The 22,134-nt window shown below is 35.7% G+C and overlaps 3 protein-coding genes and 1 pseudogene across 3 annotated transcripts in view; 1 reads left to right on the forward strand and 3 right to left on the reverse strand.

Annotated features, from left to right (window-relative positions):
* The window catches only part of LOC116011237 (vacuolar protein sorting-associated protein 53 A), a 10,818-nt gene extending 5,546 nt beyond the window's left edge, over positions 1–5,272 (forward strand). The window contains exons 12-25 of the mRNA XM_031250776.1: positions 248–289; positions 804–908; positions 1,043–1,102; positions 1,569–1,646; positions 1,959–2,066; positions 2,157–2,222; positions 2,410–2,487; positions 2,603–2,736; positions 2,818–2,911; positions 3,154–3,231; positions 3,597–3,659; positions 4,004–4,072; positions 4,151–4,246; positions 4,689–5,272. Coding sequence (XP_031106636.1) covers positions 248–289; positions 804–908; positions 1,043–1,102; positions 1,569–1,646; positions 1,959–2,066; positions 2,157–2,222; positions 2,410–2,487; positions 2,603–2,736; positions 2,818–2,911; positions 3,154–3,231; positions 3,597–3,659; positions 4,004–4,072; positions 4,151–4,246; positions 4,689–4,994 — 1,377 coding nt within the window. The 3' untranslated portion in view covers positions 4,995–5,272. The remainder of the gene's footprint in view (positions 1–247; positions 290–803; positions 909–1,042; positions 1,103–1,568; positions 1,647–1,958; positions 2,067–2,156; positions 2,223–2,409; positions 2,488–2,602; positions 2,737–2,817; positions 2,912–3,153; positions 3,232–3,596; positions 3,660–4,003; positions 4,073–4,150; positions 4,247–4,688) is intronic.
* A 607-nt stretch (positions 5,273–5,879) lies between these two features.
* On the reverse strand, positions 5,880–7,551 carry LOC116011238 (probable aquaporin PIP2-1). Its single transcript, XM_031250778.1, has 4 exons — positions 7,159–7,551; positions 6,654–6,949; positions 6,382–6,522; positions 5,880–6,272 (listed from the first exon to the last, which is right to left on the reverse strand). The coding sequence occupies exons 1-4, from the start codon at positions 7,454–7,456 to the stop codon at positions 6,153–6,155; spliced, it is 855 nt and encodes a 284-aa protein (XP_031106638.1). The 5' UTR covers positions 7,457–7,551; the 3' UTR covers positions 5,880–6,152.
* A 9,564-nt stretch (positions 7,552–17,115) lies between these two features.
* LOC116010408 (serine/threonine-protein phosphatase 6 regulatory ankyrin repeat subunit A-like) lies at positions 17,116–19,538 on the reverse strand. The gene is made up of 2 exons (XM_031249808.1): positions 18,707–19,538; positions 17,116–18,349 (listed from the first exon to the last, which is right to left on the reverse strand). Exons 1-2 carry the CDS (start codon positions 19,311–19,313, stop codon positions 17,187–17,189), a joined length of 1,770 nt encoding a protein of 589 aa, XP_031105668.1. The 5' UTR covers positions 19,314–19,538; the 3' UTR covers positions 17,116–17,186.
* LOC116010409 lies at positions 19,213–21,610 on the reverse strand (annotated as a pseudogene).
* Between the last annotated feature and the right edge of the window lie 524 nt (positions 21,611–22,134).

The following is a 22,134-nucleotide window of genomic DNA, read 5'->3' on the forward strand; positions in this document are numbered from 1 at the left end:
CCCCCCCCCCCCCCCCCTCCTATTCTACTTCCCATTTCTCATTTACTTAGACAAGGAAAATAACCTTCTTCCCTTGTCTTTTATATCAAACCAAACATACTCTTAGTTTGAACATAATGGCTGTAGATTGTGCTTAAGTTTTATGATATTGGTTTGTTTAATCACATGTGGCATAAAAGTATATTTACTTGTATGTGTATATTGATTTATTTAGTCACTTGTTCTACCTTATGTTTCTTGATATTAGGAGCAAGATGGACACAAGGATTTATCAGTGCCAGGAGCTGGGGTAAATTCTCCTGGATTCTCTTGTAATTTTTGCAATGATTATTCATTAATATAATAATATTGCACCAAAACAACATGCACCTTTGGGCTCAATTTTAATGCATTTTTAAAAAAAAAAAATTATATTATTAATGTTTGCGGTCAAGTGTGTTCTGTATAGAAGCTTATATTTGGAAAATCTTTATGAAGTTTTTCTGGGAGTTCTGATATGCTGACATTTTTGCAATATTGAGTCTTACCATCAGTTAGAATGTCTAACTGCAGTCAAGCAAGAGATATTCACTACGGAGTAAAAGATTGTCCTATGCGGATATTTCAAAGCATTGTTAACACTCTTAAATAATGTTGCTCCAACCTTTCAATGATTCAGTTACTCGTAGATAATGTTTTTCCAATCTTAAAATGATTTGGTTACTTTTAGATGATGTTGCTCCAATTGTTCAGTAATTTGGTTCTTGTTCAGACTCAAACTGATAAATCTGGATGCTAAGAGCTATGATATGTTTACACTGCAGTTCAATTTCCGGGGAATCATTTCATCTTGCTTTGAACCTCACTTGATAGTATATGTAGAGTTGGAAGAGAAGACACTAATGGAGAGTCTAGAGAAACAAATGCAGGTACTTTGAATTTGTAATGTTAGTTTGATATGAATTCAGTCCAGCAGCTTTTTTTTTTTTTTTTTTTTTTTTTTTTTTTTTTTTTTTTTTGCATTCTTTCAGTTATTGATAGTGTTTTGCACCTCTTACTGCAGGAGGAGACATGGGAAATTGAGGAGGGAAGTCAGACTAATATATTATCTAGTGGCATTCAGGTAACTGTTATATAATTATATTGGAATTGCTACTCCTGGGATGTATATGTAATTATGTATATATAAACATTTAGTACTATATATTATTATTTCCCTTGGAAATAAAGCATTATACTATCACTATGATCTTACAAATACAAATAACATTTTTTGCCATTCTAAACTCTGACATCAAGAATTGGAAACTCCTCATCCCTCAATATCTTTTTGTGTCCTCTTTTATCTCATGACTCCACAAGGAATCTTTCTCTAAGTTCTAGAATACTCTCAGTTCCCTATGATATGATTTAAGGTACATCTTGGCATGTACATCAAATAATTACCCAATAACTCTGATCATGCTCTATTTGTAGTAAGTAGCCACATAGAAATAATGCATCATGTCCAGTATATATTGGGATTGTGGTGCTATCTTTGTAAACATTGTATGTTTTCCTGCTACTTACTCCGGTTTTTACTTTTGAAGGTCTTTGCAATTATCAAGAGGAGCTTGAAGCGATGTAGTGCTTTGACAAAAAGTGAAACACTGTTTAATTTGTTCAAGGTGTGGTTTCAAGTCAACCATATTAATTCTGCTTGTTGAACACTTTACTCCCTTGGAGATTCAGTAGTTAGCTTCAGGATTGTATTCTAATTTTTAACAAATTTTAATACTATACTTTCTCAAAGGTAATCCCAATGAATGAAGCTTGCGCTTATATTTGTGTATAAGCAGCTGCCTTGAGTCTTAATACATCGGATGCAATAGGATATTTTTGTTCCTTTGCCTTAATCACCTGCTAAACAGGGATGTATATATTCAAACCATTGTATCATGAAAGAGTCCATCTAACAGGTTTATTGCTTGTGTTAATAGGTATTTCAAAAAATTCTTAAAGCATATGCAACAAAGCTTTTTGCTAGATTGCCCAAGGGCGGTACAGGAATTGTAGCTGCAGCCACAGGAATAGATGGACAAATAAAGGTATTTATTTTTCTCCAATTTCAGTTGAAACCGTTCTCATCTTTTCATGTTTCTGTTCTGTGCTTGTGACCAAATAACTATCTATTCCAGACATCTGACAAGGATGAGAGGGTGATTTGTTATATTGTAAACACAGCGGAATATTGCCATAAAACAGTAAGTTGTATTCCTCATATGCACTATGTCAACAAATATTATTATAAAATTATCAAAACCCCTTAAATCATTCAAAATCTAAATGCTTAATCTATTAGGTAGGAAAAAATCCTAAACTTTAAAAGAAAATAAAAAAGAACTTTTCATTCCTTCTCTTCAAGTTGTAACATTTTTCTCTTTTTGACAGTCTGGTGAATTGGCAGAGAATGTGTCCAAAATTATTGATCCTCAATTTGTAGATAAGGTGGATATGTCTGAAGTGCAGGTAGTAAAATGGCTATATTGGTGATTGCTCTGCAAAAAAAAAAAATAAATAAATAAAAATAAATAAAAAATCTCTTATCTGTTGAAAATAACAATGAAAATGACATGTATTTCAGGATGAATTTTCTGCAGTCATCACAAAATCATTGATGACATTAGTACATGGTATAGAAACAAAATTTGATACAGAAATGGCTGCTATGACACGTGTTCCATGGGGTACACTTGAAAGTGTTGGCGATCAATCAGAGTAAGATGTGATTCTTGACTACCATTACAGTGACCACTGATACTTAAAATGTTCTTATCCTGCTTCCAAATTCTCCTGCAGGTATGTCAATGGCATAAATACTATCCTCACAAGTAGCATCCCTGTCCTTGGAAACCTTCTTTCTACCATTTACTTCCAGTTCTTTTTAGATAAGGTGAAAATTCTCAATATCCATTGGACCTGCTTTTTTTTTTCAGCCTTAATAAATCTTGTCTTTCTGTTAAAACCAACTTTTGGATCGTTCTGCTGTCAACTTTATGGGAGCTATCTATTCTCTCCTTTCTCCCACTTTTGACTTATCTACTGATTGCCACTTGTGTTGTTTTATTTGATTTTTTTAATAGTATTCTCATTCAGAAATTTATGTTTTCCTGTGTTTGCAATGCTAAATTGCAGCTTGCATCATCTCTTGGTCCACGCTTCTACCTCAATATATTCAAATGCAAGCAAATATCAGAAACTGGAGCTCAACAAGTACTAATCATTTTCACCTCTACTATATTTCTTGTACTATGTTTTTATTTAGTACTCTTCATTATGTTGTGATTTCAGGGCAGAGATGCATGAGTGGTCAAATTTTAATAAGATTTTTTTGACACAGCAAAAACAGCATCACTTGTATAAATAGTCAGTCACGCTGTCTGTGTCTATAGTATTAATACACAACTATAAATCTACTGTTGGGCAGTTCAAATTATATTACCAAATAATTGTTAGTGTTGCTTACGAACTGCATTTTGCAGCATGTATGCAATGTGACTCTGTACCAAGAAATAGTCCTGTGGTTGCCTTACTCTATTGAACCAGACTTAAAAAATACTCTTGTGATGTGATTGCAGATGTTGTTGGATACACAAGCTGTGAAGACTATTCTTTTGGAAATTCCTTCTCTTGCGAAACAAGTAATTTAATGATATATTCAATTTTTGAGTTCATTTAGATTTCAATTTATTATAGTTCCAGTGTTCTACTTCCATGGTGATGTCATGGCTTCTTCATTGAAAAAGCACAATTATAGCTTTAGTTCTAAACTAAAACATTGCTTGTCAACTTGATGGTGATACATAATCCATCTTTCCTGTGGATCATCACTTAGGCCTAAAAATTGATGCTGGTTACTATTATAGGTTTTGGACCTGCAATTAAAAACAAGTCAACAACAAAGAACCATGCTGCTGTATCTGCACATACATTTATGTTAAATATGTTTGTTTTTCTGAGTCTCCTGTTTTCTTTTCCTGAATAGACATCAGGAGCTGCTGGCTATTCAAAATTTGTAAGTCGTGAGATGAGCAAAGCCGAAGCATTGTTGAAGGTCAGTAACCAAATGATGTTTTTTGTAAAGGATGTTAATTTGAATAATCAGTAACATGTACTAATTTTTGTTATATAGGTTATATTGTCCCCATTTGACTCTGTAGCAGATACCTATTGTGCACTTCTGCCTGAAGGAACACCTACAGAATTTCAGCGAATTTTGGAGCTTAAGGTTGTATTATCCTTTTCTCCCATCCAGCTATTTTTGGGAATTTCTCTTATGTTCTATATCCCTATTCGTAAATCATAATGCTGCAGAAAATAGATAACTTCCCTCTCCTCAGCCTGATTTATTTGTACGTGCCTTTTTAAAAAAAAAAAAAATTTGACAGAAGTAAGATTTTATTTAGCATGAGAAATTAAATTTATACATATCAAATGGTATCATTTTGATGCCTAATATACAAATGAGTGCCTTATATTTTCCAAACTAGAAATCAAATATGTTTACAATGGGTTTGTTTGCTACAAGTAACACTAAAGGCTGTAAACTTTTGTTCCATAATTTCTCTATTTCTTCTTCCTTTTGATGTCTTGGAGTAGTCATTATTTATGTCTGATAATTTCAATCTCTCTAACCCCTTTATCTTTGAATGCACTATTATTTTTTACAGGGCCTGAAAAAAACAGACCAGCAAAGCATACTAGATGATTTCAACAAAAGGGGATCGGGGATTGCCCAGCCGACTATTGTTGCCCCTTCAGCTGTACCACCAGCCGCTGCACCCAACACATCTATAGCACCTACAATCGCCAATCCAGCTTCACCTGTGGCTATCTCATCAAGAGAGGATGTGCTAACCAGAGCGGCTGCGCTTGGCCGAGGCGCAGCCACAACTGGGTTTAAAAGATTCCTTGCCTTGACTGAAGCTGCGAAAGATCGTAAAGATGGACCATTCAGAAAGCTCTTTAACAGTTAAAAACACAACTGTAACTTCATATATTTGGGTGGTCGTTTCTCCCCCAGTTATAAGTACATCAAAATTTCAAATTTTGTTTGCATTCTGGAACACGAGAATAACAAAAGCTCGTAGAGATTCGCTGTAGATTCAATCAGACATGCAAATATAGTGTACCCTTGAGTAGAGCTGCAGATTTGGTATTCTATCCCGATACATAGTTGTAATTTGATTGGTTTGCAGATATTTGAGGTGCTAATGTTCAGTAAGATACTGGAAGTATCAAATATTTAACATAATTTATAAATGTTTGCAGCAGGCTACGATTGCATCCAAAGTCAAAAGATTAAGACGTAGAGATGTTTCTAGAGAGCATAGGAAAGTCATACTTGTATGACTTGCGTGTTAGGATGAAAAGAAAGTCATAGTTGTACAGTTATAGTTGCGTGTTTAGGATGAAAAGTGAAAACCAATGGTGAATGGTTATAGGAGCGACATCATGAATGCCCTGATAGTAGGTGGGTGAGGGGTCTCCCTCATTGAGTGTACTTTGTGTCTCTAGGGAATAAAGTTCTAGGCCAGGGTATCCAAGGTGAATTTCCACAACTTGAAATACTGATTTGAGAACGTCTCAAAACTAGAAATGATAACGAATAATGTTTCTTTTTTGTAACCATAATCGAGTATATATGTAAATTTTGTATTTTGAAAAGTTTTATATTTTAGAATAATATCAACCTCTTCCGTCCACACAACATCTATATACTCGGTATTATATCTTTTTCAACATTTATATTATGTGAAAGTTTATAACAACCATTCAACCTGAAAAAGTTACTCAAACAAACATCAAGAAACGGGCATCAAATAATTAAAAGGGAAGGGGGAAAAGAGATGCCTGCCGTGTAACATAAAAATAAAATGTAGATTCAAAGTCAAGTGCTAGAGGACGAAAGGGGCACAAAAAGCTTTCCCTTTATAAAAACGCACTCCCTATCTATCTACACTCACATGGCTCACACTCACAGTGCCCACTTCTGCGCGTGATCAACGCACACAGAATCACTGCGACCCCCTCAACCACCATACAACACAAATTATTCCATCATTTTTAATTAGAAAAAAAAAAAACACAAACATAATAATGAATCTCTCAGGATCTCTCCTTCCTCCTCCTCATCAGACTTGAGAACCGCTCCTGAATGAGCCCAGAGCCTTAGCCGCTCCTGCCCTCAGGATGAACTGGTGGTAGAAAGCTGCAATGGCAGCTCCAATGAATGGCCCTACCCAGAAGATCCACTGTACAAAACATTACATTAATAACAAGATTAGTGATATAATGTAATTAATAATTTTTTTAATACACTCATTTAGCTATTTTTTGGACTAGGAAAGTAATGATACTAACATGGTTACGCCAAGCTTCGTCCTTGTTGTAGATAACAGCCGCTCCAAGGCTCCTGGCTGGGTTGATTCCGGTGCCGGTGATCGGAATAGTGGCAAGGTGAACCATGAACACCGCAAATCCAATTGGGAGAGGTGCCAAAACCTGCAACCAAATTTGGCTCAAATAATTAAATATTTTATTGTCCACTTTTTTCTTTTTTTATTGAGGATTAAATAAATAATTGTTGTTAGATTCTTGAACACCTAGAAGACGACAACGAATCTACTACTTACGGGGACATGAGAATCTCTGGCACTCCTCTTGGGATCAGTGGCGGAGAAAACGGTGTACACAAGAACAAAAGTTCCGATGATCTCCGCCGACAGCCCCACGCCTTTGCTGTACCCAACGGCCAACTGATTTGCTCCGCCGCCGTACCTAGTGTAGTACGCCTTCTGGAAGGCTTTCACCAGCCCAACGCCGCATATGGCCCCCAAACACTGCGCCACCATGTACATCACCGCTCTTATTAGCGACACTTTCCGAGCTAGGAACAGCCCAAATGTCACCGCCGGATTAATATGCCCCCCTACAAAAAAAACATTAAACCTTAGTTAAAAAAAATGAAACATTGGACGGACTCCTCTGATGCCAAATTGAAACATATGCTCCGTCTAAACTAAAAATCTAAGTTGATAATTAGATTGCAACACCTCAACTAAAAGTCTAAAGTATAGTTAGATTGCAACTAAAAGTCTAAGCTGATAGTTAGATTTTTGTGGTTTGACGGAGGCTTACCGGAGATACCGGCGGTGCAGTAAACGAGGATGAAGATCATGCCGCCGAAGGCCCAAGCAATTCCGAGAATGCCCACGCCGCCGCAAGGGTCAGCCTTGGGGTCGGCGGTCTCACTCTTGTACCCAATCACAGTCAGCACAGTAATGTAAAGGAAAAGAAGGGTGGCTATGAACTCAGCTATGACAGCTCTGTAAAACGACCACTTGGTCAGCTCCACCGCGTCGATGAGCGGCGCCGGCGGCGGATCGTGGTAGTCCTTGGTCGAAAATGACCCCGGCTCCGCCATGTCCTTAGTCATGTATATACAAAGAAAATGGTATTAGGAGCAAAATCTGAGAGAAAACAAGGAAGCAATGCCTAAGCACCAAAGAGAGGGAGTTTAATGTGTGGTGAGATTGGAGTAGGGAGAGTGGCTATATATGCAAAATGGGATGGGCTAACATTACTTTACCATGCCTTAAATTTTATTTTAGTCCGAAATTATAGACATAATAATATCCAACTATTGTATCCACGGATGACAATTCATCATGATCATTCTTGATTACAAGATCTTTGTGAGGTGATTATCAAATCAACAGTCTCACTAACTTGGCCGGGATTGTCTAGTGTTTTCATTTTTTTCTTCCCAAAATGTTGAATTCCCCATCTTAAGAGCCCCATGCCCCGGCCCGACAGAACATTTGGGATGATGTAAACAGAACATTTGGGATGATGTAAATCATGGTAACTCAGTTAAACACAAAAACTAGACGTTTGTTTATTTCGCACAATGAGTCCCCTCACTTTGAGAGGTTGCTCCCACATTGCGGCTAGTGAGACTCAATCCATAGTCTTTCTTCTCAAACTTCACTCTTGTGTTTTCATTTTTTATTTATAGAAAGGCCCATAGTCCCTATTTTTAAAGGTGCACTCTGCATGAAATCAAAAGTATAACTTATATCTAAATTTTTTTAGTATTTTTCATAGTTGAATATAAATGTTAGTATTTAGGAATAGTGCAAAAATGGCTGTAGATAGAGGTAACGAATAGATGTAGGTGAACTACGTCATTTTCACCGACCCAGCCCCACACCCACCACCCACCCATCACTTTTTCTTGTAACGGCTAGTCACCCCTGAGTTGTCTCGTGCACCGCATTCATGTCTTTCATCACCCTATTAATCCCCAAATTAAAATTGGAAACAAATAAGGGGTAAAGAAAAAGAGAGAGAAGAGTTTGAGTGGGAGTAGGGTTTTTAATTTTTTGCAATTTATAGAAAGTTTGAGTTGTGAGGGAAAGGGAAATGAGGGAATTAAAGTAATGTAAATGAGTGTGGAACACTAAGAACTGAACCAAACCATTTAATTTGATGGAGTCATTTCAATGGGAGCTTTTGAGTTGGAAAAACAACTTACATTATATATTAGTTAAGTGCATGTTTTCTCAAAAAAATAAAAAAATAAAAAAATTAAGTGCATGTATGCATGGGCCATTATTATCCAACAAAATTATTTTCACATACTAACCTAACCCGTAACTTGAGCCCGTACCATACTTAAATTAATATACGAGAATGTGTTTGAACTTTCGACATTTTTTAAAAGATGAAAGTGCACGATCACTCACGCTAACCAATAAAATTAGAGAAATAGAGAAACCCTCCGTTTCTATTTACTTTCGAGTGACTAAAAATTGCAACATTTTTAGTAGTATTATTGTTAAATATCTTATTGTCTCAATATTTTATTTGTAAATTCTTTCAATAAAACTATTTGCTTATGGGTCACACTTGTGTGAAACCATCTCACGGATCCTTATTCGTGAGACGGGTCGGGTCGGATCAAAGTACCATGCAAATGTCATACTTATATGTGCAAATCTCACACTTATATGCTCAAATATAACACTAATCAAAAATACAATTTTTGTTACTTATAAGAGAAAAAGTAATACATTTTTCATAATAAGTAATGTTGACAAGTATCTCTCACTTATAAGGGCAAATATAATACTTTTGAGGAAAAATGTAATACTTTTAAATCGAAATGTAAAAGTATTGTATTTTCCCTTAAAAGTATTACATTTACCCTAATAAGTAACAAAAATTTTATTCCTGATTAGTATTACATTTGAGCATATAAGTATGATATTTGTGCACATAAGTGTTACATTTACATATTTATCCGACCCGTCTCATAGTGAAACGGTCTCACACAAGTTTTTGCCTTTGCTTATATACAACTTTTGTATTATACGTAGGTAACAAGATTGTTGCAGTATAGAATTTTAAAATGTTTGGTATTAGGGCACGTCCTGCCCGTAATGAAAACGATAGTTCATATATATATGGTAATTAATTATTATTATTTTCGCTTTTTTCGAAATCTACTGTTCCTACGTGTCTTTATTATGAAAGTAGAGAAACTTGATGGGAAGGGCATTATTGTTTTCTTGCTGACAGCCTGACCCAAAAATTGTGTGGATCCATTGTTTGAGTTTGAGAGAAATAATTCGTTTGGGGGGTTCCCTTCCCATATACAATTGCTTTATTTAAGGGTAAAATGGTTCATTGAATCATGCATAAAATTATAATGCTTCATTTAATTAAAAAATTGTAATTAATTCTTTGAATAATTTAAATCATGTAATTAAATTGAATGTGATATGTTCTTCGATTTCTACTGACGTAGAAAAATCAAATTCCCTGCCCCACATTCTTCTATAGTCGAGAGACGAAGATATTTCTTCCTCTCCGGCCAGAAACAAATACGGGGTAGGTTTTTTTTAAAAAAATTATTAAAATAAATTTAAAAATTAGATTTTAATGAAATAATCGTCATGGGAATATGTCACTTTCAGTTTAATTGAATGATTTTAGATGATTTAGAAACCTAATTGTAACTTAACAATTAATTAAATAACTCAAATATAGTTTTACATATAGTTTAATGACTTATTTGACCATTATTTATTTAAAAACAAATGAATCATATTAGTAGTGAAATTGTTGGTATGCAAACTGCTAATATAACTACTCCGTGGATAAAAATTTATGTTGTATTAAAAAGTTATGACTTTCTTTCCAAATGCTGTATGCAAAATAATCAAACTTCTCGTGTTTGATGCATGTACACAGATCGATTACACATTTACACCTAATCTGGGCTACTAAATACTAGCCAAGATTATTGCATAATTATTTGATTAAACAGTAATTAATACAACCGTACTGAAATTAGTACAATAACAATAGAGTGATGAGTTCTACTCAATGGACTTACATTTTCTACTTCTTCACTTTTACTTCTTGACGTAACAAGATATAATAGTTTATCTTCATTGGGTTCATTCAGTGAGTCCTAAGGTAAGTGTGAACATTGAACTTTTGTGTTAGAGAGTAAAAGTAGAAAGTATAAGGAAGTCCAAATAGTACTTTCCTAAAGTAATTGAGTAATATGAACTCTCAATCTCTACTCCTTCACATTTATTTCTTGATACAACAATAAATGATTAGTTATATTTATTCTGTGAGTCTTAAAAAAAATGTTAACATCAATATTTTGAGTTAGAGTAAAAGTATCGAGAATTCAAGTACTATTTTCCAAAGTGATTGGAATGGTATGCCAAAGCTGCAAGTTGTGGTGTTAGGTTCTCCGGCCTAGCTAGTGTCAAGTGGTGAGAAGTAATGAAAGTTAGCCCCCACATGCACTCACGTACTGCCTTCCTTCCATATTCATTTCAAAATGTCAGCTCTACCTCTGTAGCCATGGTGCCACCCCCCTCCCCTGCCTGGCCACCCCTACCTCTCATTGACTAATACCATTTTCATATATTTTTGTATAAAGTATAATCACCAGTTTGATAACTACTGGAGTGTAAAGAGTCAATACCGTCTCCATTAAGACTTGATTTTATGACCTCTCATATGGGAGAGTCGTTACATGAGTACGTGCCACTTGACCACAAGATCATTGGCATAAATAAACAACATATATAATAATCTTGTATCTTGTAAAAAAGAAAATACAATTTAATATTTTAAAATAAGAGTTTCATAGGTGTACAACACGTTTGGTTCACGGAATGAATTTGAAGGGAATAGGAATACTATTCCATAAGGAATGGAATAGGTAAGGAATAGAATATGAATTGTATTCCAACGTTTGGTTCGCGAAAGGAATAGACTTGGGAATTGTATTCTAGCGTTTGGTTGGTTAAAGAAATAGAAATGAAATATATATTTAAAAGACATAAATGCCCTTGTACAAAATTTATTATTATTATTATTATTATTATTATTATTATAACAATAATAAGAAAAAAGGAATAATAATAATAATACAAATTAAAATAAAATTACATATATAATAATTTTTTTAAATAGAAATTGAAATTTTTGGTCCCACATTGGTAACTTATGAAGAGGAGCTCAAATGAGCTCCTCTATATAAGAGAAGCATTGCTTCTTTTTTGAAATTAATAACAGGATGAGAAAGTCTTAAAGAGCCAAAAATTCATTCTTTTAAGGAACTTTAATTTTTCTTAGTTATAAATTTTTTTTAAAAATAATATAGGAGCGTTTTGGAAAAAGGAAGATCTTTCTCCAAAACGCGTCAAGGGGTAAAATTTGAAATAACAACATTAGGCTATTCCTGAGGACAGGAATCTCTATATCTCTATTTCCCTTGCAAGGGGAATTGGTCATTCCCAGGAACAATGTTTCTGGGAATAAAAAGTTTTTACCAAACAGCAAAATATGCCTATTACTAGGAATGCTATTCCATTCCAGGCATATTCCGCGAACCAAATGTGTTTAATATTTTAAAATAAGAGTTTCATAGGCTTAGTGTAATAGACTGTCGTTGGATTCTATAGTATACTTTTGCCTTGACCAGTCCTAATCATATAAAGATGATACATCATTTTCAATTATTATTATTGTCTTTAAGATAAAGCTTATAGGATGGGAATTTCCCCCTTGCTTTAAGGTAAGAAATATTCATTACATATTTCTTTCATCTATGAATTGTTCTACGGAGTAATTTATATTGCACACATTTAGTTAAAAAAAATGAAAATATAAAATTGACATGTTAATTTGTAAAATTTTTAACATATTTGACTTGACGACATAGACTCAATCTTATAAAATTGACTTATTATACTTATAAGATCCAGAGTTCGTTACTAAACAATGTGCACTAGAGGTAATTATATATGTTCTCACCACTTATTCAAACATCTTACATCTAACTTTTTTGTATTTAACTGAATTACTAATTACGTTATTTGCTTCATGTAATTATTTCCTCTTCACTATTTTGTCATTTCATCTATATAATTTTTTTTCTCCAATGTTAATAAGACTTACTAAACTGTTAAACTAAAAAAAATTACATAAAAGATCAATTGAGCTGATAGAGCATGATTATTGTCTCAGCAAAATAACTGGTTTGACTATTGACATCAATACTCTTTCGATTGAGCCTCACGTTACACTCTTTAAACATTTAATGCAAAACAAAAATAGTATAGAATCAATGGTACTGAATAATTAATAATAGTTACATTAATTTAAATATATGTTCTTAAATTAGAATAGTATTTGTACGACTAGACAGTTGTGGATTATGGGAGAAACATGCATGTTTTGGGAATTAATGGTAATTCTGTTCACATATTTATATCGTGCCGTATAATAAACATAGAAGAAGAGTTCATTATCCGATGCAAGAAGCCAACAACCAACAAAGGAAACGTGGACGGTGGTGAATGAGTAGGTTGTCGTTGTCATCATCCTTGCCTGTCTGGATATAGTACGGCCCGCATTTGGGGGGAAATTATAAAATATATAAAAATGTAGATGAAAGTGCAATAATGGTGTAGAAAGAAGATAGGGTTAGGGTTTTTGATTCTTTCGTCTTTTTGAAGTTTAGGGTTTTGGGGGTTGATGAAGATTCGTTGCAGGCAGATCCTCTGACTCTAGCAGCGTGCAAATCTTATTTTATTATTAATGGTGAGGTGTTGTAACGGCTAGCTTCTTGTTTCTACTTATCTGTTTTGGACAAGACTTTTCGTGCATTCTCTAGTGACTTCTGGTGAGTTGAAGTAGTCCTGTGCTGTTCCCTTTGTCCAAGGTCACTACTTATCACCCCTCCATGTATATGTAATGGGTGAAAGTATGGTTAAACTGAAACTTATCTTAGTAAATGACTATATAAAAAAAATAAATTATTTTAGATTGTTTTAACTAATTGATTCAGATTAAAAAGATTAATATAGATTTTTTTGTTTTTTTTTTTACAGAGAGTTAGACGGTATCTTCATAACAAGGTTAATATTTTTATTTTTGGGTAATAATTGAATTCGACCAGCACTCTATAGGTTATAGTTGTCAGGCTAAGCATAACTTATAGACTTTATTTGAAGGGATTAATTGGTTGAATTATGTTAAAACACCTCACGTGATAATTTGTACAACTATTAGCTTCTCTTCAATTAACGGTCACCAGCTAGTTTAGAACTTGATCCTTGTTCCATTTTGCAGCATTCTCAACCAACTCCATGAAGTCACAATGTCTAGCTTTTCAAAGTAAAGGTGAATTGGTTTTGATATATACACGGACCACAACTCATCATTCCCCAAAATAGTTATCCTTCATGGCCTTCCCAACGTGGCCAGCAGGGCAATATTGTTATATTCGTATGTGCAATAATATCCCTATTTTGTTCCAACGGAAACAATGAAATTAACTGTACATCAAATGGAATCAAATTAAGGAAGATTTTTTTAAAAAAATTTGGTTAAAACACTACGAAAAAGAGTATACCGTCATTCACTTCAACCAAACTAGTTAAGTTAAAAAAAATTAATTTAAAATTATAATTTATGGTTAATTTTACGCTGATCCCTCAATTATTTAGGTTTTTTTTTTTTCATATTTGATTCTTTATGCATTTTATGTCACAATACTGGAGTACGTATTAAATGGGATATATACAGTATGAGTCACTACTATACATAAGCAAGTAGTCAATTGATGAATGAATGCTAGAATAATGTAGAAGAGACAAGGTAGTCCCAACACTCGAAAACTCGTGAATGATGAATATATATGGTCTACATGTGCTCGACTTCTCCATCCTTTTCTTCTCATTCTATCTGCACCGCCCACTCAGAATTCATTAATTTTGGTCAATGATTGTGGCTCAGTTAGCCAGCCAGCCAATGGCTTTATGTATATCTGCACTCTCCACCTTGCTTGCATGTAAGACCGCCGCAGGCCACAATGATTGGTGTTTTAGAAACACACATTGTATACAACTTTCAAACTTGCATTTATATTCTCCCTAACGTGTATATATAGTAGGACAAAAAAGTATGAGTTTGCACTACTTAGCTATCACGAGAGATCCCACACATATTTGCATGCTATACTCGTTTCAATATATGAACATTTATCAAACCTAAACAGTTCAGTTGGTCACAGCAGTGAAATTTAAAAACAATAACCCAGAATCGAGTCTTAAAATGATGGAGCAAGCAAATGTGCAACATCTCAACAAAGTGATGGGTGCTTTAGCTGAGTTATCATAATTTCCATATTTTCAGATGCTCCGTGGGACCCTTAGGTTCTGATTTAACCTAATAAAGCGACCTTATTCATTAGTATTTATAAGTTCAATACAATGTAGTATTAGGGTTTGATTAAATCCATCAATATATTTACTATTTTGAACAAAAAATTTGATATGATTGTGATCACGAAAAGGTGACTTAGTGTGGAAGAGGAATCACGGAGTAACAGATAAGGGAATCGTCTTGGGTTTAGATTTGTTTCACAGAAAGTATGATAGATCCATCCCCTGGTAAATGATGTACGTCGTGGGAGACAGAAAACGAGAATATGATAAAGTGTTTGGAAAATTATGGCTACTTCCTTTAACTTTACTTCTTTCTTTTATTAACTATGTCCCTAGTTTGAAGGTGAGTTGGAGGGATTCAGTCCACAAGATGGGTGTACACAAAGATATGGGGTGGACCACTCAATCTGTGAGTAACCATTCTTGATTTGCATCCACATGACATTTCATCAATGTTTTCCCTTCATCATTTATACAAGTTCTTCACACTTAGCTTGAATTACAAATCTTGAGGCATTTATTATTGTGGTGATTTTTTGTAAATACGTAAAATTTTCATTGCGTTGTTAAAAAAATATTTTGACAAAAAAATAAACATTATTAGGAGAAAGCCTGTTCAAATGTTCAAATAGGCAGAAGATAAAATAAACAATGTAGTGATATTTTGTAAAGGAAAATGTTTTTTACCCCTAATAATATTTGTAAAGGATAGTGTACTTAATTATCGGTCGCTATATCAATATATTTACCAATAGCCATATCAATATACCTACCAATCGTCATATCAATGTGGGAGTCATGATATGATTCTTCTCGGGATGCTTTCAAATGTCCTTTTGCTTCCTTCAATTCCTATGCATTTTTTGCTCCAAATCGACTCACTTTGGCTCCGACATGCTTCTTTTTTCCCTTGGTGGTGTAATTGAGTGAAACTATACACAAAACACACTATTTAGCTCAAAATCTTAATTACACACACCAAAATATGCTCAAAATGCGGTGAAGTAGGGGATAAAATATAACTCAAATAAAGTGTCATACGTACCAATCTACTTACCAATCGCTATATCAGCATACTTATCGGTTGCTCCGTTTGTAGATGCACCAACCTTGATCTGTATCAGTACATTTCCCGATCATCATGGCTAGATATATCAACTCTATCGTCACCTCACCAATTGCCACTTCAATAGTTTACACGTGTAGTGAATGATATGATTTTCCAATCAATGGATACCAAGTTAGTTGTGTCAGCATTTACCATGACTATGTTCCCTTGCCGCTCACTAAAAATTGATCACTCTACCCAGTGTGGCGGGGGAGGAAGTGCAGAGGGGCTGCTTCTCCCAACCTACTCTCATTGGCAATTTATGTTTATTATATTTTTAATATTAAATTAGTATTAACTATGGATTATTTTATAATTATTATAACAATATTAATAATATTATAAAAATAATAGTTAAAATAATTAATAATAACACAACGATAATAATAAATTAAGAAAATACTTTAAGAGTTAAATAAATAACACAATATATTTATGCTTTTATACGTCATTTTAGATGTAATCAATAAAGAATAATAAATAATTTACCAAATACATTTTTATAACATACTATGAGCTGATCAAACTAGCTAACACAATTAATTATCAACTAACATCCCATTACCAAACACCCCCAATATGTTAATGTCCTTGTAGGTCATTTTAAATACAATTAGCTAAAAGTAAACATGTAAACATTTTTTTACAACCAGCTAATACTAAGTCCCAGCTAAGCTATACAAAACATTTGCGAAACACAGGACCGGTCCTGAGCACGGGCGGGATGGGCGACCGCCCAGGGCCCCATGCTAAAAGGGGTCCACCCGTATATATATATATGTATACATAAGTATATTATAGTGTTATAATTATATTAGAAAATAAAAAATTAGTGTTATAATTATATTAGAAAACAAAAAATTAAGAATAGGTGGGACTGCAGGAAGCTAAGAATTGACGCTTAATTAAATAATATAGAAATAGAATCGACACGGGGAGTCGATGACACCTAATTATCTTTTATCTATTAGTCTTCTTCAATAAATTTTATTTTTTCCAATTCGATTAATCAACGATTGTTCATTTATTTGCCGGTTTTGGTCCCATTGTCCATTATAACTTGTAAGTTTTCTTCTATTTGTAATTTGTTCTGTCTTTATTTCCTCTGCAACACTGTACACAAGAGACCTATAGGGCATTAAGGATTTAGGGCTATAAATCTATAATCTTCTAATGAGTTATGCAAATATGTAATATTTATTTGGATAATGAATTTTGTGATTTTTGTAATTCTAGAATATATATAATTTTTGAATTATAATTACCCAGTTATTGAGTTTGTCTAATCCATTCTAGGGGTACAAAGTGAAACAAGAAAACATCAATGCGAAACGCCCCCTAAATGATCGGCCATTGCTCCTCTGATCTTCTTCTTTTGCAATGTTATCCATGTAATGGGAAAAGAAGCGGGTAAAGCCAATGATGCACACACAAATACAAACACAGAGGCCAACCGATTTCAGGGTGGTTGAAGGTACTAAAACAGTGTACAGCCCACTGACGAACGCCACTACGACGGCCACCCCGCACGCATTATGCATAAGAATGGGTATCCATCTCCACCACCCTAATGCTCTTGATTGCAGCAATAGTACGTATCCACATAGTGCAGCAAAAGCGCATGCAAATGCAACAGTATCTGCAATGACAAAAGTCCAAAAACCTGCTTTTCTTCTTAGAACTGCCATCCCTGATCCTCCTCCTCCTCCGGATCCTGGACCGTTATCATCATCGTAGCCACTGGGCACTGTAAGAGCAGCTGCAAAGGTTACGGTTGCTATCAGAGCCGCCACTATTATTTCTGATTTAGCTGACTTCGCCATACCACCAATAATTGCATTAGCATCATCAGCAGCAGCTTTCTTTCGTTTCTGGTGCACTACACCACGGCTGCCATTTTTAATAACACTACTTTCCTCCTCCCATGGAGTGGTGAGAAGTTTACTAAACCCCAACCTGAATAATGGCTCTGCTCTGGGATGCAAATGGAATCCTAGCCCATACCAACGCTCATAATAATTATAATTATTATTAGTAGCACCAGCTGCATACTGTAGAGGTGTGTTGCCATCATCATCTTTCTCGTCAATGAGGTGATCCATATTTAGGAGGATATAATCGGTCACATCTTTTCTGTTATTCGCAACAGCTTCATGGAGGGCGTTCCGGCCTTTGCTATCTACCATATCCCAGGCGTCGGGGCACTGCTTCAATATGGCTTCCATTGCTTTAATACCTCCAGTTGCTGCTGCAATGTGAAATGCTGTTGTCCACCCACTGTGGTCTTTGCAAGGTGCTGGAAGGTATGCAAGGGAACTCTTTACCCCAACAATCTCACCCACAATTATTCCCTCATCATCACAAAATTTTGCAGCATAATGTAGTGGTGTCCAACCATATATATCACCCACCTCACCTAAACCACTCTCCTTTGCTAACAATGCTTTCACACAATCTGCAGATCAGATCAGATCAGATCAGATACATTAATTAGTTCAAATTTCAAACCAACCTACCATATATTTATATTTCTGCAAACCAAACAGGCCATAAGCCTTTCAATTTTTCATTTTGTGCATAACACGTGGACCATAGTCTTTTTTATCAGGCGTTGGCTCTGAAATTGGAGCATGTGCTCCATCTCAACTAAAAGCCTAAGCTGGTAGTTGGATTGCAGAATTTATGTTTATATATTATATGCTCAACAGGCCCACTCAAAGTTATACTACAAATATATAGCTACTTAGCTTTGAATATCATTTAAAGCAAAATTTTCAAACATTAAGTAGAAAGATTGATATGATATATATACCTGTTGATTTAGAAATTACTGCTGCGTGAAGAGCTGTGCGGCCAAGAGGTCCCCCATAAGCTGGCTTCCTGCCAATGTTCAACATATCTGACAAACAATCATGAAAGTTGAGCAGGGCTGCTAGGTAAAGAGGCGTCTCTCCCATCTTGTTGCCGGGGAATTCAAATTCATCGTCCTCTGTTGCCAACTCTTTGACAACACCACGCTGTTTGACAACACCACGATGGCCTCCCAGGGCAGCCATGTGCAAAGCAGTGTCACCATCACTGTTACTCATTCTCAGCATCTCCCTCACTGCAATCCCTGATTCAAGCTCTGGCCTTGTTTTGGCATAGCGGATGAGCGCAGAGACTACGTGGGTGTGGCCTTCTTTAGCAGCAATGTGAAGGGCAGTTTCGTTTTTCTTGTTCTGGGCACACAACAAGGCATCATCACATACTTCCAAAATTTTCTGCACCAGATAGGTGTGACCATGGCGAGCTGCAATGTGCAACACAGTGTTTCCCTTTGGGGTCACATTGCTCTTAAACTCCCATGCCTTTTGCTGAAGAATAAACCAATCTTCTGCTTTTCCTTTCACTGCCGCTTTATACATACTTGGATCCATTTAATCCAATACTTAATTCAATTGGTAGTGCTGCTCAGATCTCAAGAAAACATAAAATAAGCACCAAACAAATGGGCTTCAATTCTCTGATCTTATATATACAAAAATCTGCAAACGGTATAAAATATACTTGCCTGCATTTACAAGGGAAGCATATATGCAGGGAAAGAAAGGAATATACTTTTGAAGCAAATATGGAAAATCCATAAAGATCCACATAAATGATTAATCCCAAATTACCAATCTCTAAAGCTAGCCAAGTTTGTTGAAAAGTTGAATAACTTCTTCATATTTTCTTACAATCCACCAGTGTTCGTTGTACCCCGAGAAGAGGAGGAAACTGATGATGCCAATGATACATATGCAGATGCCAATGCATACTCCCACCGCAACAGCAGATGAATGTACTGTTAAAACTGCGAACATCCCTGTTATGAATGCAAGTATCAGTGCTGTCAAGGATAAATCAAGTAAGAGGATCGAGTAGGAAACAAGCTTGTGTACAACTTTTGGTCTCCCAAAGCTCGAAATTTCTTCCACCAATGTGATGTATCCAATCAGTGAAGAAATGGAGCACACAAAGCCAATAGCATTAGTAACAACAAATGCTTTGAAAGCTGATTTTCTTAACAGAATTGGCATCCCTTGCCTTTCACCCTGATTGTCGTTGTACCCTCCTGGCACTGTCATCCCGGCTGCAAAGGTCACTGTGACTATTAGAGCCACCACTACAATGTGTGCCTTAGCCATCTTCCCCGCACTACTAACAGACCTTTCCTTAGGAACTCTCATTTCCTGTGTCATTTCCATCCTGGTTTCGTCGTTGCTCTTTCTTTTCATTGTTAGGTCGCCACGCTTGCCAACTGAACCTGATCCCACCCGAGATGCAATGTCCAATGGAGTCAAGTGTTGTTTGTTAAAAACCATGCCGCCACTCAACCTAGGATGTTGGATCAGTTCTGGCACACAGATGTTGGAAGCGGCCAGCAGATGTAGAGGAGTGTTGCCATCCTCGTCTTTCTCATCAACAAGGTGATCCATTTTTGGAGAATTTAAGATAAATTTGATCATGTCTGTGCTATTGTTCAAAATTGCTTCATGAAGCACATTTTGACCTTTGCTATTAACCATCTCCCAACAAAGTGGACAACGCTGTAATATTTGTTTGAACAATACCACAGAGTTTTCACTTACTGCTATATGAACTGCAGTTGTCCACTCACCTTCTTTGCCTCCTGCTGGGATGTATGCTGCACTGCTCTTTACTTGCAGAATCTCCTCAACAGCTTTCTCATTATTTAGTCTTACAGCATAATGCAATGGTGTCCAGCCCCAATCATCACCCACCTCACACAAAGATGCTTCTTTTTCCAACAATAACTTTGTGGAATCTAATACATCAAACAATTATCTATCAGATTAATTAACACAAATTATATATATTATATTCATTTCATGATTAATTAACACAAAGTATGTACAAAAAGCTCTACCTTTTGGGGGTTCACTATGAATTATTGCTGCATGAAGCGCAGTTCGGCCAAGAGGTCCATCGAAAACAGGTCTGTGGGAATTGTTCAAGATTTCGAGCAAACACTCATGAAATTGCAGCTCTGCGGCTAGGTAAAGTGGGGTTTCCCCTGCCTCATTGGGACCAAACTCAAATTCCGGATCCTCTTTCACCACCAATTTAACAACTTCCAATGCCCTTTCCTCACCGCCTTGTGCAAAGCTGTGTCTTTATCGCCATCCATCATCCTCACCATATCTCTCGCTCCTCCTATCCCAGATTCAAGTTCTGGGCGCGCTTTGGCACAGCTGATGAGTGCAGAGACGACGCCAGTGTGGCCTTCCCTGGCAGCAATGTGAAGCGCAGTTTCACTTTTGTTGTTCACCACACATAACAAAGATGTGTGCTTTTCCAGAATCTTTTGCACCAAATGCATGTGACCATATAGAGCCGCGATATGAAGGATAGTGTTACCCTTTGGCGTCACCTGTTGTTCCATCTTGTACCAAAGAGCTTCATCTAAATCTTGGTTTCCTTCCACCAGTGCTTCGTATAAAGCTGAATCCATTAGATCATAATCCGCGGGTAAAGCAGCAGGATCCATTTGATAGAGAAAAAAAGATTATTTGGTAGTGGATGGTAATATAATTTGCAGCGAAGCTCGCATGCTTTGTATAATCGCCATTCCATGTCTGTATCCATCGTGTTCGTGGAAGAAGACTGCACCCAGTTTCAGTCAACGAAAAACGCTGAATTGGATATTGATTCAATGGATCCTATTGGAAATAGCTTCCCACTTGGAGTTTACAAATTATATTATTGGAGTAAAAAAAAAAAACAGTTGGCCAAACTTGGATACCACGGGATCAAGGCTTTCCAGAAATAAATATGGGACATTTCACTCTGGTCAGCGTCAGTACAAAGTCAATGCAACTGGTCCACCATTGTTTGCCACATCAGACAGTATCCAACATTCATAATATTACATTAATGAGAAAAGGTGCAAATAGACCCTGAACACATCGCGAAAAGTGAGTTAGGCCCCAAACATTTTTAAAGTGCAATTGAACACATGAGAAATACGAGGATGGCAACACTCCTCTACAGCTAGCCAAGTTTGTTGAAAAGTTGAATAATTTCTTCATATTTTCTTACAAGCCACCAGTGTTCATTGTACCCCGGGAAGAGGAGGAAATTGATGATGCCAATGATACATATGCAGACTCCCACCGCAACAGCAGATGAATGTACTGTTAAAACTGCAAACATCCCCGTTATGAATGCAAGTATCAGTGCTGTCAACGATAAATC

Source organism: Ipomoea triloba, chromosome 2, assembly GCF_003576645.1.
Source record: "Ipomoea triloba cultivar NCNSP0323 chromosome 2, ASM357664v1".
In the NCBI taxonomy this organism is placed as follows: Eukaryota; Viridiplantae; Streptophyta; class Magnoliopsida; order Solanales; family Convolvulaceae; genus Ipomoea; species Ipomoea triloba.

Excerpts from the sequence above, each read along its gene's own strand:
- LOC116011238 (XM_031250778.1), bottom strand. The coding sequence starts at position 7,456 with ATGACTAAGGACATGGCGGAGCCGGGGTCATTTTCGACCAAGGACTAC. Across the intron at positions 6,950-7,158 it reads CTGCACCGCCGGTATCTCCG|GGGGGCATATTAATCCGGCG; the intron begins GTAAGCCTCCGT and ends TTTTTTTTGTAG. Across the intron at positions 6,523-6,653 it reads CCAGAGATTCTCATGTCCCC|GTTTTGGCACCTCTCCCAAT; the intron begins GTAAGTAGTAGA and ends ATTTGGTTGCAG.
- LOC116010408 (XM_031249808.1), bottom strand. The coding sequence starts at position 19,313 with ATGGATCCAAGTATGTATAAAGCGGCAGTGAAAGGAAAAGCAGAAGAT. Across the intron at positions 18,350-18,706 it reads AGTAATTTCTAAATCAACAG|ATTGTGTGAAAGCATTGTTA; the intron begins GTATATATATCA and ends TCTGATCTGCAG.